General features: G+C 42.0%; 1 protein-coding gene across 4 annotated transcripts; it reads right to left on the bottom strand.

The window, feature by feature from the left end:
• Positions 1-5,475: 5,475 nt before the first annotated feature.
• LOC119661276 (E3 ubiquitin-protein ligase TRIM37-like) lies at positions 5,476-15,137 on the bottom strand. 4 transcript variants are annotated; one of them, XM_038070547.1, is made up of 12 exons: positions 14,600-15,137; positions 9,169-9,559; positions 8,756-9,108; positions 8,253-8,699; positions 7,766-8,189; positions 7,343-7,705; positions 7,128-7,268; positions 6,995-7,071; positions 6,793-6,940; positions 6,080-6,714; positions 5,907-6,016; positions 5,476-5,683 (listed from the first exon to the last, which is right to left on the bottom strand). In XM_038070547.1, exons 1-12 carry the CDS (start codon positions 14,675-14,677, stop codon positions 5,656-5,658), a joined length of 3,195 nt encoding a protein of 1,064 aa, XP_037926475.1. In that variant the 5' UTR covers positions 14,678-15,137; the 3' UTR covers positions 5,476-5,655. The 4 variants fall into 4 exon arrangements, with proteins under 4 accessions (XP_037926475.1, XP_037926472.1, XP_037926473.1 ...); XM_038070544.1 differs by having other exon boundaries at positions 6,080-6,940; positions 14,600-15,133; XM_038070545.1 differs by having other exon boundaries at positions 6,080-6,937; positions 14,600-15,131.
• Between the last annotated feature and the right edge of the window lie 86 nt (positions 15,138-15,223).

Below are 15,223 nucleotides of genomic sequence, written 5' to 3'. Positions count from 1 at the left end.
GTGTAGCGCTCGGGAGTAGGGGTGCACTTGCTATCAAGTATATAATTTATAATGGAAATGCAATACCAATATCAAGTTAGCTGCTTAACGCATTATTGTTTTTCAATTGAGAAGACGCATATTATATGTAATACTATATGATTATAATTGGATAAAACTTTTATTTATTGTTTCCGTGATTTGATATTTATTTTTGATGTCTTATTGTCTAAAAACGTTTTTTAAAACCGTTCCTTTTGCATGAAGTACATAATAAACTATAATGGTAGAAAGAAAATAGAAAAGTTTAAACGTAAAGAATTCATTGACTTTGACTATTGGTGAGAAGTAGAAGAGCTTAGAAGCGAAACTGTTGAGTCCAGAGGGGGTAGAATTGTTGCAAGCAGTGGTTTCGACGTGGAGTGTAGGTAGAGTTGATTGCAGTCGCCAAAAAGTGATATTCGTTTCCTATAAAAGTGAGTTTACAGTACCTCGTTATGAATTGTTTGATTTGGCTTAACGCACCATCGACCAAGTCCTTTTTATCAGTTCAAAAACACGTTTCGCACTAATCGATTACTACATACTTGAATATTAATCACACATTTCTATTGTTTGAGCTCTGATTTTAAGTGTAAACTGATTAAAATGTACCAAGATTGGAATTTTCAAAGCACATGATGGGCGCAATGAAGGGTTGAGGATGCAGGACTAGCAAAAAAACCGCAAGGAATACTCTAAAAACGTTGCAAAAATAATATTATAGGACACACATATATAATCACCATTGCACTTAAAATTTAGTCCATAATATCGTAAAATACATTAACAGGAAAATCGTATTCATCCTCTATTAAACAAACAAAAAAAAAATGTAGTAACGATCTTTATGCCTTTGAATTTAATGCTTGCTTTTAACGCACGAATTCTTTTCCTACGAAATTTTATATAATTTATATTATGATATAAACTTATACATATACATCATTAACAAGAAATTATATCGGCTCGATATTTAATTGGATAGTTTATTTTGTACCGTTTTTTATATAAATACTATATCAAACAAATAAATATAGAACTAACTTCTAAATGCTGTATTTCCTTGAAAGTCCGCTCGCTTTACTATTCCACTCACTGGTTAGGTTTAGACTTTATGAAGGCGCGATTCGAATAATCCTCAATGCTTTGGGTATTTTAGCGCCTTAACTCCTAACGGCATAGACAGCTGCTAAGTTGCGGCTTCTATAACAAATGTGTTCAGATTTACGGACCTGTAGTGATTGACTTTCGCACCAGAGTGAGAAGTGACTTGCTTGTTCACACCATCCTGTAGAGTAATTTTTCGTAAACTCTGTTCTTCATCTTTTCTCTGAAATTTCGTATCATGTATGCCAATGGAAGCGATCGACCCCGCACCTGCATGGTAGTTTCTAAAGACTTCCAGGCGAACTTGGTTAACGACCTATGTGATGGCGACACCACATCGGCTAAGCTAACCATAAAAAGTCAACAGGGAGATAAAGAGATACTATGGCGCTCTGTATATTTCCCCTACGACGCAGAAGACGTTCCCAGTGGAACATTCATCAGAACTATTCAATATGCCAAAAGTAGAGGCATGGGGGTAATAGCAGGATGTGATGTCAACGCTCACCACATATGCTAGGGAAGTTCGAACATCAATGCAAGAGGATCGAGACTACTGGAGTATCTAGTAGGAACCGATTTACAGATCCTAAATGTGGGTAATGAACCCACTTTCTTCAACATGGTCAGGCAAGAGGTCATCGACATCACGGTGGCATCTCCTGACATCGCGGCTCTGATCGCGGAGTGGAGAGTATCAAACGATATCACACTCTCGGATCACAGACGCATTGATTTCGTTATGGGCATGGATTTCCACTCCATTTCGGAATCCGAGGAAGACAGATTGGGTAATGTATCAAACGGAATTGAGCGCCCGAGTCACGATCCCTAGGAAGCGCATCAAATCCATTGCTGGAATTGAGAAGACAACCCAGATGATCACAACTAGCATGAGAGAAACTTTCGAAGAACGCTATCCACTCAAGATGCCAAAGAAGGGTAAAACACCATGGTGGAACTCGGATTTGGCGCAACAGAGGAGAACGACAAGGATGCTCCTTAATCGTGCTCTGAAGGATGAATCAAGCACTAGCTGGAATCGCTATAAAGAGGCACAGAAGGCTCTAAAGAAGAGCATAAGATCGGCCAAACGATCATCTTGGAGATGCTTTTGCGAAGAGACTAACTCTCTTGAGGCAACCCCAAAGCTGAAGCGGATTCTGGTCAAAGAACGTAGCCAGAAACTGGGTTATTTACGTTTACAGAATGGGAAGTACACAGAAAGCGATGAAGAAACGGCAAACCATTTGCTTGAAGTACACTTCCCAGGGAGCATCCAAAATCTAATCTCGGGGCCAACAGGTGCATACAGCCCTCAACCGAGAGACTGGAATCTGGCATGCAAAGTAGTATCACTGGAGCGAGTGAAATGGGCATTTAACTCGTTCCATAGATACAAGTCTGCAGGTCCGGATGGCATCATCCCTGCGCTAGTAATAGAATAAATGGATGCCTTGGGTCTACACATTCGGAATACATATCGTGCATGCCTAGCACACGCTTATATTCCAATTAAATGGCGGGATGTGAAGGTGTTGTTCATTTCCAAACCAGGAAAACCCATTTACACAGACGCAAAAAGCTTTCGACCGATCAGCCTAACGTCCTTTCTGCTAAAAGGACTAGAAAGACTAGTAGATCGGTTCATAAGGATACACACATTCCTAAGTGGCCACTTCACCATAGGCAACACGCCTACCAGAAAGGCAAATCCACGGAGACAGCACTCCATGAACTTACGGCAAAAATTGAAAAGGCGATGTCCGAAAAAGAATACGCCTTAGGCGCATTCATGGACATCGAAGGTGCCTTCAATTATGTCATATTTGCGGCAAGACAGCATGGAATCGAACCGCGGCTAATCAGTTGGATCCTTCACATGCTAGAGTGGAGAAAAATTCACATATCGGTCGGCCAGAAGTCTATTGAAGCAGGATGTCTCAGGGGCTGCCCACAGGAAGGGGTTCTCTCTCCACTGTTATGGCCCTTGGTAATTGATACCCTGCTGTGGCTCCTGGAAGACAAAAAAGTCTTTGCAAAAGCATTTGCGAACGACCTAGCCGTAATAATTACCGGCAGGTTTGCGGACACAGTATGTGACCGCTTGAATGCAACTCTGCATGTAATCCACAGCTGGTGCCTCCGCAATGGACTCACGGTGAACGCTAGGAAGACTGGACTAGTTATGTTCACTAGGAACGTCAGGTGGGGCAGCTATACGCTACCCACCTTAGCAGGGGCGGAAATCCAGCTGGCACAAACAGTCAAGTACTTAGGAGTACATTTCGACTCCAAGTTAACGTGGAAGCATCATATCCAGGAACAATATCAGAAATCCTGCAGATTGCTCTGGTGCTGTAGGAATGCGATAGGTAAGACCTGGGGACTTTCACCTAAACGGATATATTGGATGTATACATCCATAATAAAACCCATTTTGATGTATGCATGCATCGTCTGGTGGCCAAGACTGAACTTTGCTAACAGCAGGAAGCTGCTAACGCAGATTCAAAGACTTGGTTGCCTAAATATTACTGGAGCAATGAGTACTACGCCGACTGTGGCACTTGAAGCTATCCTAAATTTACCCCCCATTCACTTGGAGGTGAAACGGAAAGCGGCCAACAACGCATATAGGCTCGATACCATTGGGGCATGGAAAGGCGGCCAATCCAACGGGCATGCGTCTATCTGGAAATTCCTTGAAAAACATCCGGTAGCCCTGATGCCGACCAATCATATGGTTTCCAGATTCGTCTTTGAAAAGACATACACTGTCGTAATCACCGAAAGAGAAGAATGGTTGACAAGTGGCCATGAGTCTTTTCAGATTACAGACCTAATAATCTTCACCGACGGGTCAATCATGGAGGATGGATCGGGCGCAGAGGTGTTCTCGGAGAATCCGATTATAGAACTGGGCCGACCCCTCGGAGAAATGATGACCATATTCCAGGCGGAGATATATGCCATTTCATTGGCAGCAGAAGAATGTCTGCGACAGAAATGGAGGGGTCGCACCATTGGAATCTGTTCCGACAGTCGGGCGGCATTATCAGCACTAAATGGCAACAACATATCAAGCCAGTTGGTGTGGAGTTGTCATCAGGTGCTGCTGAAACTTGGCCGACTGAACGAAACATTTCTGATGTGGGTGCCAGGGTACTCTAACATCGCCGGTAATGAGGAGGCTGATAGACTGGCTCGCCGAGGGTCTGGATCCACAATGGTGGAGCCAGAACCAGCTCTTGGAATCCGACCATCTACTGTCAAGTCTACTCTGAAGGGTGAAATTGCAAGGATTCACGCAACCGAGTGGAGAAATTTAGACTCTTGCCGGCAAGCGAAAATCCTTGTGAAGGAGCCTAGGGCCACCAGAGCGGCATTTTTGTTGTCCCTTAAGAAGTGGGACATGAAAACCCTAGTAGGGCTTTTGACGCCAGCTGGGTTTTTAGCTGGTAGATACGGCTTGATCCTACCAGCTGTATGTCAAACCTTTTCAATGTCCTTTGTATGTGTTTGGACAGATTTGAGAAGGTGACAGTTGATCTTTTTCGAGCACACCAACTGGCTTGATATGTTGTTGCCATTTAGTGCTGATAATTCCGCCCGACTGTCGGAACAGATTCGAATGGGGCGACCCTTCCATTTTTGTCGCAGACATTCTTCTGCTGCCAATGAAATTGCACATATCTCCGCCTGGAATATGGTCGTCATTTTTCCGAGGGGTCGGGCCACTTCTATAATCGGATTCTCCGAGAACACCCCTATGACTATACCGCGATCTACTTTGCGGAGAGAGCGCAACAATACCTAACTTTGAGGGGTACATTTCCTTATATATCTCAGATGTTTCTTTTAGAACTGTGTTCGAAAGTTCTCTCTTGTTCGAAGAGTTGATAACAATCTCAGCATACAAGCACAGGCTCCCCCGAAGTTAATAATAATAATCGATGACACAACAAGCCAATTTTTGAATCGAGCTAAAGCACTTTATTTAAGACGGAAAGGCGATATGTTCGACCATTGCTTTCACCCGGGATGGTTACTAAAATTTCACTGGGTCGACTGGCGTCCTGCATGCATTCAGGATACAAATTCCTCTGCTGCCAATGAGATTCGACCCTTGACATTCTGTCGCGATGGTTTATTGCTTTAACAACTGAGCCATCCGGGTACGGGAGATAATCAATATAACACACATCCTTTGCTGTATTTGGTTATGCATGATTTCGTGGCAGACTGAACAATAAATTCCACACTAAACCTCCCCGTCTTCATTCCCATAATAAGAATATTCGTACATCAGCTACCTTATGTGCTTTTGTGAATGAAAACGCAATCTAATAATAAGAAATTTTAACGCAATGAATATTATTAATAATACATCACAATTGAACGAATATGGATATGGAAAGTTGTATCAGGTGAATTATAAATAATTTGTAATTTTAAATGAGCATTGGAAAATGTAAATTAATCTTTTTCTGTTCAATAATCACAGGCAAACGCAGTACAATATCTTCAAGATGAATTTGGTCTCTCCGCTAGTCTGAAACGAAAATTGATGCAGTTTATTCAAGAGTGTTTGGTGAAACATTCAATATTTTGCGCATTGGAGTCTAATTATGCATGGAAATGGTTAATTCTGAATTGTCGCATATATTTTCGCGGTCCACTTAGACCCCGTTATTTTCAAAACAAAAACGACAAAATTGATATAAAAAAATAGGTGATCCTTACCCTTCATGAATTTTCTTGCTTTCTTTCATTACCTTTCTTTACGTTTGGCGCCCGACATTGCCTTCTTTTGTACCTCACTTTGTACATTTCTTGCAGGCAATGATTCTGCACAATCGCCCATTCCATTACTACTGCTTGGGTCCTAATTAATAGTGAGTAGTTAATGAAAGAAAATATATAACAGGAAGCACAGAAAGCCAGTTACCTGTGACATATTCGTGCGTACAATTGGGTGGTACTCAATACAATCGTCGAAAATTAGAACTCGATTATTCAGCTTTGCGGATCGATTGTTGTAATCAGATGGCTGATTGGCACGACTATGCGAACCTTGCGTTTTCGATGACGAGAAGTACATCGGGCGCGAAGCACTAGAACTTCGTTTCGACAATGGGGTCGCGGGGTTAGTATAACTCAATGATGACGCACCGATCAATTCTGGCGACCCAAGTGGACTTACCATCAATTCTTCACTGCTATCGTTAAAGATTCGTTTCATAATTATTTCTTCGTTGTTATCATTAAATATGCGTTTTGGGCTGTCTTTACTTTTTAGTATTCGACCCAGTACCAATGCAGCCGCAGTTGGCCTCTGGTCGTTCAAATCATTTGCTGCCGTTGCTTCATTTGATAGCGATTCACAGGAGGGTGAGGAGAAAAACACGTTTGTCCAGAAGTTCAGCGCCTTTGCAGGCGACGCATCGTCATTCATATCGCATCTTGTAGAACTAGTTTTATATTTAACTCCATCAGATTTATTTATCACCCGCCTTCCGCTTGGGTGGGAGACAGGGCTCAGCGAGGAATGGCTAATTTTCGTTGAACTGCGGCTTCGTGGCTCTAGTCGGTTTGGCGATATAACATTAAATGATCGGTTTTTCGAAAGATTGTGTTCACAGAAGCTTTCATTAAACGAACCTCGTGCTATTTGCGAGACACTCGGAAACGAATTTAGATCCTCTGCGTTGAGATCGAAATCATGTTTGTTTTGCGGGGAAGATGGGCGAGTTTTAGGCGATAGCGTGATATTTTCCAGAAGACGAACAAATGAAGTACGATCATCCTGCTGTACGAAATCTCGTCAACTATTCACATGAATTCTCAGAAGAGTATTAATTACCTGTGAAACGCGAGCTGGAGGCTCCTTATTTGATAGAACTATCCCATTTCCAGAACTTGCATTTCGCGCGATTCCACCTGGCGAGAAGAGAGTCCACTTCACAAAAGAACACAACAAATAAGTGGATACTTACCTTCTGTCGTCGGAAAATTGTGATTACTTCGTCCACCCTTGCAAAATTCAGATACTGGCTTAGAGGATAGTTTTGGCGGCTCCATTAACGCTTCTAGAATACTTGCAGTAGTAATGGGCTGCCGGCATGTGTTTCTAGAGGCTGACGAGTGGGAAAAAACAAAGAAAAAATTTGATTAGCCTTAATCGAAAAGTGCAACATTTCAGTGAGCTTACATACGACAGCTGGCGGTGTTTTCTCTTCTTTATTCATACCGCTTGAATCTTCCATTAAACTCAAAAACACGATGTCCTCCGTTTTTATCTCTGGCAATGGCGGTAAACCTTGTGCCATAGAAAATTCAATATATTCAGCATCATTCTCTTCCGAAGTGGTCGTATCGAGATCATTTTCTTCGAATGCATTTTGCTCTTCGCGCATACTGCTGGTCGCGCTTTTTGCGCTTCGTACATGTTCCGTTACTTGCAACAGTGATGAGAGATCATCGTCTACTTCAGAAGTGCATTCACACCGACGGTGATTCGTTGAGAGAAGATTTGGTGACGAAAACGATATACCGAGCGGCAATGACTCCTCGTCTAAAGAACAAAACGCACAACATTGAGTTATTTAAAATAAATTTAAGCTCATAAACTTACTTTTAGTGTTAACTGCGCTTTTCTTCGAACCAACATCAACAGCACTAGCAACTTCTCGGGTTGATAGATTTAAGGTACACAAGGATTCTAACATTCCAGAGAATCCGTGGTCGTCTGTTTCCACAGTGTTTTGTTCTGCGTCGTGAGTCTCCGTTCCTGTTGACTTCTCTTCGTTTGAATTTTGCACTTCATCATTTTCGTCGTCATTATTCGCTCCCAAATTCACTAGCTCTGAATTATCCAAAGGAAAATTCGTACAGTTAGTGCTGGAGAGTGCTCTTTCAGTTTCGTTGCTGTCAACTTCAGTGTTAGCTTTTGTTCGTAATCTTTTCACTTCATTTTCTAATTCGTTTTGTTTCTGCAGCAGCTGGTTGATATACCACTGCTGATCACGGCATCGTTGGAAGTAGGTAGACGGTCTAACCTGCAAATCAAGAGGGGTTCCAATTGTTCTCATTGCAATTACACTTGCACAATACGCTCATACCTGAAATCGTAGTTCTAAGCTGTCTTTCAATGTATTCAGGTATCCTTCCGATGCAAGCAAATCTAACCGGAAGAAGCGATTGTAGCCCCAACATTCACCTACTTCGAAGTCAGAAACGAACTCGCGTTGAATTATTTTCGATGAGCTTTGATGGATCATCTGCACTCTGTACTCATATTTGCTTGGTTCTGGGTAGCCGTAAGTCAGTTCAAGAAAAACTGATAAATACTCGCCTCGAACTGCTCCGTTCCCATTCGGATAAACCTTCAAACGCCATTGAAGTCCATAATTTACCAAAGGATCTGAATACACAGCCTTTCCGCTCTGTTTCAATTGACTGAAGTTCATTAGAGTAAAACTTCCGGTGTCATATTCAGGTAAAATTTCACTCCTGAAGTCCGCCGTGATCGGAGATGTAACGTAGTTTGTAATGGGTTTCATACGTACCTGAAAACCTAATTCTATTAAAAAAGGAAAGGACAATAAATTGTATACTGCACCACCTGCTGTATCATTTTGATTAATTCAGGCGACTTAGCAATCAACTGTGGTCGCGAATACGAATTTATTTGCTGCTCAATTTCTTGAAGCAAATGTTCTAACTGTTCGATCTCTTGCGCTAGCGAATTTTTGTGACGCATTAAAGACACAAGCTTCATTTTTAATTGTGAATCTAATCGACCAATCATTAATTCCACCGCATTGCGGATCTCTCGTACTTTTTCGTCCTTCGCATTCCGTACGATTTCAACATTTTGCTCGACTTCCTGTATAATGTTAATTAGTTCTATGAGACGTCCTTTGAGTTGCGAGATCTCTTCTTTAGCTTTTGTGATATGAGATTCATAAATAAGTTCTGCAATTATCCAAGTTTTATAAAAAGTTATTCGATCATACGAAAATGACTTCTGCCTACCAATTTGTTTGAAAGAATGTCCCGAATGTGTCCCTCCCCACAGTGCACATTGATAGCAAATGCATCTCTTGCATGACCAACAATACACTGTTAGTTTCTCCTGATGGATAGGGCACTGGTCTTGATCTTTGTTCTGGAGTAATCGACTAGCTTTGATATTGGCACATATTTGTTGTAGGCTTTCGACTTGAAGTGCAACGTCTCCAAACCATCGGCAGTTGACCAATTCGTGAATACGCAACGGGGCGCGACAATGCGGACACTGTCGTCGCTGTTCCGTAATCCAACGCGAAATGCATAGGTAGCAGCACAATTTCGAACAGTGCGGACACAGGTGAGCATCTTGCAATTTTTCCATACAAATGAAACATCTGAATATTTCAGTTAAGGTCTGGAACGACACATTGGAATTTATTCATTTCAATCTGATACTGACCCGGAAACTGTATAGGAAGGAACTCCAGTAAAGAATGTTTTATCCTATGTAATCAAATCAAAAGAAATAATCAAATTGGCTGCTGAAGTACAATATTGACATCCTGGATAGCTACGACTGTTCTCTAGAAGACATAGAAAAGGATGGCGTGTTGGGGTATTTCAAATATCATCTTTATGTAACCGTTGAGAAAATTCTGAATTTAGTGGCCCCTAACTGCTCGAATAGCTGTGCTCACTGAGAACGTTAAGAGGAGTTGCTACACACTATCCGCATTATCGGTGGTCGAAGGTGAACTTACTCAAACAAAAATAGTAAAATGGACTTAATAAAGGAGGCTGAGTCCGTGGAGTTAACCTAACCTAAATTTGAAGAATTACTAGGCACGTTTATTTATCCATATCCCTTTTTGTAAAACAAAACCTTATTAAAATCGAGCCACAGTCTGTCTGTCTGTCACATGAGCTTTTCTAGAAAAAGGTTACATCGATTCAAGTAAAATTTGGTGGACATTTGGCTACATCTAAAAGGGGAGCGTAAACCGTTTTTTCCTGAGAAAGGCCTCAATTAAGACCTTCACAAGTAGTTAGTTTTCACATCACAAAGATAGGAGTATGAGCAACGCGAATTAACAAGGCCAGGTAGGTTTTCCAAATGAACGCATATGCGATGTATATGGGCAATCCAAAGAAGATACTAGACAAGTTCAAACCCCAAAACATGAGGTTCAGGCTTGTCAACTTATTGTACACTGACTATTAAATGGAGCTGAACGGACGGATGAACGGGATAAATTTTACCAAACACATAAGAAGGAAATGAAGGCATTTCCAGAAGGAATTGGCATCTCGCAAGATCCGGTCAATCCTACTGCAGAAACCTGACGAATCACAAGTACTGAGAAAGAAGATCTAGAAATCTTCTTTCTAGATTTTGAAACAAAAACTGGTACATCGGCTCTATATAACACAACAAGGGACTTTGTTCATGGAAAAGCAGCTAGTAAATGTACGTATACAATATTAATAATAATGACAATCGTTAGCGTTCACGAAGGCGCGACAATCCAATCGAAAACACTTCATTCAAGGCCGTAACGATACACTACCCCATAAGGATATAGGATAATAGAGAGTCCAATATTTTCACATGCAAAAAAACAGAGAATCCTTATTTTTGCGAACGAGCATTGGTTTACTTAGATGGTATTTTTGCTTGGCATAATTAAAGTTATCACACACAAAATCAAAATCACTTTTCCACATCAAAGCCAGCCGAGGGAATAGATTCGCAATCGATAGTCTATATCAGCACTCGATATTCGCCTTGGCCACTCTGCACGCGCATCCGAAATCATTTTCTAGCGCAAAGCGAGCCCGAAGTCAACCTAAAGGCAGCTCATAGCCAACCTAAAGCAAGCCCGCAACTAGTCCAAAGTCAGCCCAATTTCGTGATGAGACCTGTTACACTTCTTGGGGCACACATTTTGTGCCCTCAATCCCTTATTTTTCACCCAATATCACAAATAATGTTAGCTTCGAAAAGACTAATTGCGCCCTCTCATTTGATAGTCCACACGATCATATACTGTAAAAAAAAAATTACAACCCCCTTTCGCATGTATTGATGGATGAAATTATGCAACTGGTCGAATTGGAGGGGCTTGCAAGCAGTCGGAAGATAATCAATGCACCAAAAATCAACCATCTGACAGTTTTGAAATCATTCGAAAACGACTTCCTACACAAAAGGAGTAGAGTTTAGATGTCACATGAATTAACAGAAAGAAATTTGATTGACCGAATTTCCATCAGCAAAGTACCAAGCATCCAGGTAATATGCATAAGGGACGACAATATCGTGCGTAAAAGATCATGGGGTCTGCACGGCGAACCATCAACAACTTCAGAGCCTGAATTGACGAGAAATACAAGTGATGCTGTATGTGTGTGATGTATGTGTTGCGATTGAATGGGGATTCGTCTATCAAAAGGTGCTTAACTCAGGACTACTATTCACAAATGGATAGATAACATGAACCGATTAAGAAAAAGGTCCAGAATCAATCAACAGAACAGGCGTTGTTTTCCACCATGACAATGGCATACCACACTCATCTTTGGTGACGCGCCCGATTTTGAGGGAGGAGCTTGATGATATGGCGCAAACAGGTATTCACGAAGGCCTGGAACCTTCTGCTCATAGTGATTACTTTCTATGAGATACTCCCATATAGCAAAGAACACTATCACAGAACAGTCCCAACTAGATCTTGGACTTAAAATAACTACATTTTCAGATTTAAATGACCTAGCGCTGTTAAGGCGTCGAGAGGCATCCAGTTCGTTGCCACCGTCGGCAGAAACCAGACAAGACATACCGATTTTTTGACGCCTTTGATGATCTGCCCATAATGAAAACACTCTCTCTTCTAAACCCAGAGACATTTGGTCAAGGTCCATAACCCCATGAGAGAGCAAATAGATATCATCGACATAACCGAGGTGGTTGAGAAAAGATATCATAGTCCATTGAACTCCTCCACGTGCCAGGATAACGTTAAATTATGGCATCGATTTACATGTGTAACAAATTTCAAAACGATCGATTCAGCCAGCAACATAGATATAATTAGCTGTAACTGTTTATACCTAAACTGCGATTCAGCCAATTTTTTTAGGGATTGAGGAGTCCTAAGTCCACATACACTTGATGTCGGCACGGACCAAATAGAGACCAACTTGCTCTCATTCTTTATGGTCCATGACTCCTCTTTCTGGGTTAACACTCAACGTTCAAAAATGAAAAAAAGAGACGAAGACGGCTACAATTTCGTACCAGGCCCGCCCTATTTAAAAGCATTAAGCTTGACAGAGCTTGTCAAGTGTCCGAAAAGAGTTTTCCATTTTCTGTGAAAACAATTTCGCACCCACGCAAAACCTTAAAAATGTTAATAGTGAGTTTATAAAAATTCGTTGTTTTCGACTTTCGCCCGATCTTTTGACTACATGCAATTCGGAGTTCCTTCCTTCTCGGCACGAGAATCATCATCAACGGTGTAACAATCAGTATTCAGTCTAAGGTTGCCTTAATAGGAGATATACATCCCGATTTTGCGTCGAGGTCCACGAGGTTCGATATCCCTGAAAGCTGTCCGACGTCCTGGTCTAAGCCATCTCAGTAGGGGTGCCTGCCTCGTCTTCTTTTTCTACCATAGATACTGCCCTTATATACTTTTTGGGCTGAATCATCCTTATCCATACAGATTAAGGGACCCGCCCACCGCAGCCTATTGAGCCGGATTTTATCCGCTACCAGACAGTAATGGTATCGCTCATAGATTTCGTCGTTTAGTAGGCGGAATTGTTTATCCTCATGTTCTTCGGAGGATTCTTCTCTCGAACGCGGCCAATAGTTCGCAATTTTTCTTGCTCAGAACCCCAGTCTACGAGGAATACATGGGGACTGGGAAAATCATCGTTTTGTACAATAAGAGCTTTGACCCTACGATGAGATGTTTCGAGCGGAATAGTTTTTGTAAGCTGAAATAGGCTCATCATCGTAGCTGTTATCGGTTGTGATTTTCGACCCTAGAAAGGGAAGAAATTATCAACGATCTCAAAATTGTAGTCTCCTATCTTTATTGTTTTCGTTTGACCAGTGCGATTCGATGTTGATTCTTTGGTTTTTGACGCTGACGTCTTGCCTTCATTAATGTGTGGCCCGAGATCCCGCGCCGCCTGCTTGATCTGGAGATACAGGCAGTTTGTACGTCTCGGGTAGTTTTTCCCATATCGATATCGTCAGCATAGACCAATATTTGGGTCGACTTAAAGAGGACGGTGTGTCTTGTACTTACCTCAGCATCACGAATCACTTTTGCCAGGGCCAGATTAAAGGGACGCATGATAGAGCATCCCTTCGTCTTAGACCGTTGTTGATGTTGAATGGTCTCGAGAGTGATTTTGCTGCTTTTATCTCACCTCGCACATTGGTCAGGGTCAGCCTAGTCAGTCATATAAGTTTCGTTGGGATACCGAATTCTCCCACGGCCGTGTACAGTCTTACGCTGATTATGCTATGATAGGCGGCTTTAAAGTCGATTAAAAGATGTTGCAACTGATGTCCATATTCCAACAGTTTTTCTATCGCTTGCTGCAGAGAGAAAATCTGATCTGTTGCTGATTTGCCTGGAGTGAAGCCTCTTTGGCATGGGCGAATGATGTTCTGGACGTATGGAGCTATCCGACCCAGCAAGATAGCGGAGAATATCTTATAGATGGTACTCAGCAACATGATACCTTTATAATTGCTGGGTATGACACAAAAGACAACATTTTTCGATGTCAAAAGTTGTTTCGGTTCCGCCAACATGATGCCTTATGCTCCAATTAGGACCGAACCACCGGAGGCTTAAAACACACATCCCCTAGTGATGGCAACCAACCCATCCAATATTGTCGTTTTTGCAGAATCGTACCATAATTACTATGCCGCCCAAATTAGAACCAATTAATGTCGTTCTCTAAATGCATTGGGAGTAATAGAATAGGTCTAAGTGAAATAACCATCCAAAATTCACCCAACCTAATTACGTACATGATACAACATCGAACCCTGAAAAAATTCACGTCGTAATTTTTGCTGCTTGTGCAGGTAACTGGACTCTTCAACCGGTTACCTGTGCCATTTTGGGACACGAACAAATTCACTATGCGCCATCGGTGGCCCAGATACAAAAAAAAAAACAAAACAAACAAAAGATTCTGTCGTGATTCACCTTCGTATTCTCTGCCTTTATGTGTGTCAGCAAAAACGCAACCAAGAATTTGCGTTTGCTCTTGACACGGTCACTTCATTGGCCGCTCGAGAGCTCGAATTCCCAACCACACACTTGGTCGTCGGTAGGTGCACGGTCGCAATAGGGTGAGCCGATCCACTGGGCTGCAGCTCGGATCCTCTTTTGCAACTAGTCAAGAACAAGGGTTCACTCACCTCTGAAACAATGGTGTTGTTGGTGCTGTTACCAGCCGCCGACGAGGCCGAAACCGGCGAATTTGTGCGGCTGGTCATCGCTTAGCGCCTGGCAGTAATATTCACGGCCGAAACTATTGTAGCGACCAACTGCCCTTAGAGGGCAAATCGTTGGGCCGACCAAAACAGACAAAACAAATCTCGACAATTGGGCACACAATTCGTTGTGCAATTGATCGATTCACGACGTATTTTCAACCGTTCCGCGAGGAATATTTTCACAAAAAATGACTACTACAATGCAACGCTACGCTTGCTTCTATTATCACACTGCAGATTTAAAATTTAATACAAAATATCCGAAACGATTAAGAAAAACCAACCGACTACTGAGAACTAGAACTCGATTTGCTGTCACACCGTATGATTAGACTCGCCTGCACTTCAGACCCGCTTCCTGTGTGCAGAGCAGCCGCCATTGAGCAGCTTTCCAATGTGTGATTGTGCAGCGCAAAGCAGCTTGATGCGAACGAACAGCTGATTTATTGGACTTTCAGCTAGTGTCAATGTGTGGACCCTGGAAATAGATAGATTGTATGGTCCACTCAGCTGATTGTGCTGCAAGCAGATGACTTCCAAGGCAAC

This window comes from Hermetia illucens, chromosome 1 (genome assembly GCF_905115235.1).
Source record: "Hermetia illucens chromosome 1, iHerIll2.2.curated.20191125, whole genome shotgun sequence".
Classification (NCBI taxonomy): Eukaryota; Metazoa; Arthropoda; class Insecta; order Diptera; family Stratiomyidae; genus Hermetia; species Hermetia illucens.
Note: the sequence above shows the minus strand (reverse complement) of the source record. Positions and strands in the feature narration are given on the sequence as shown.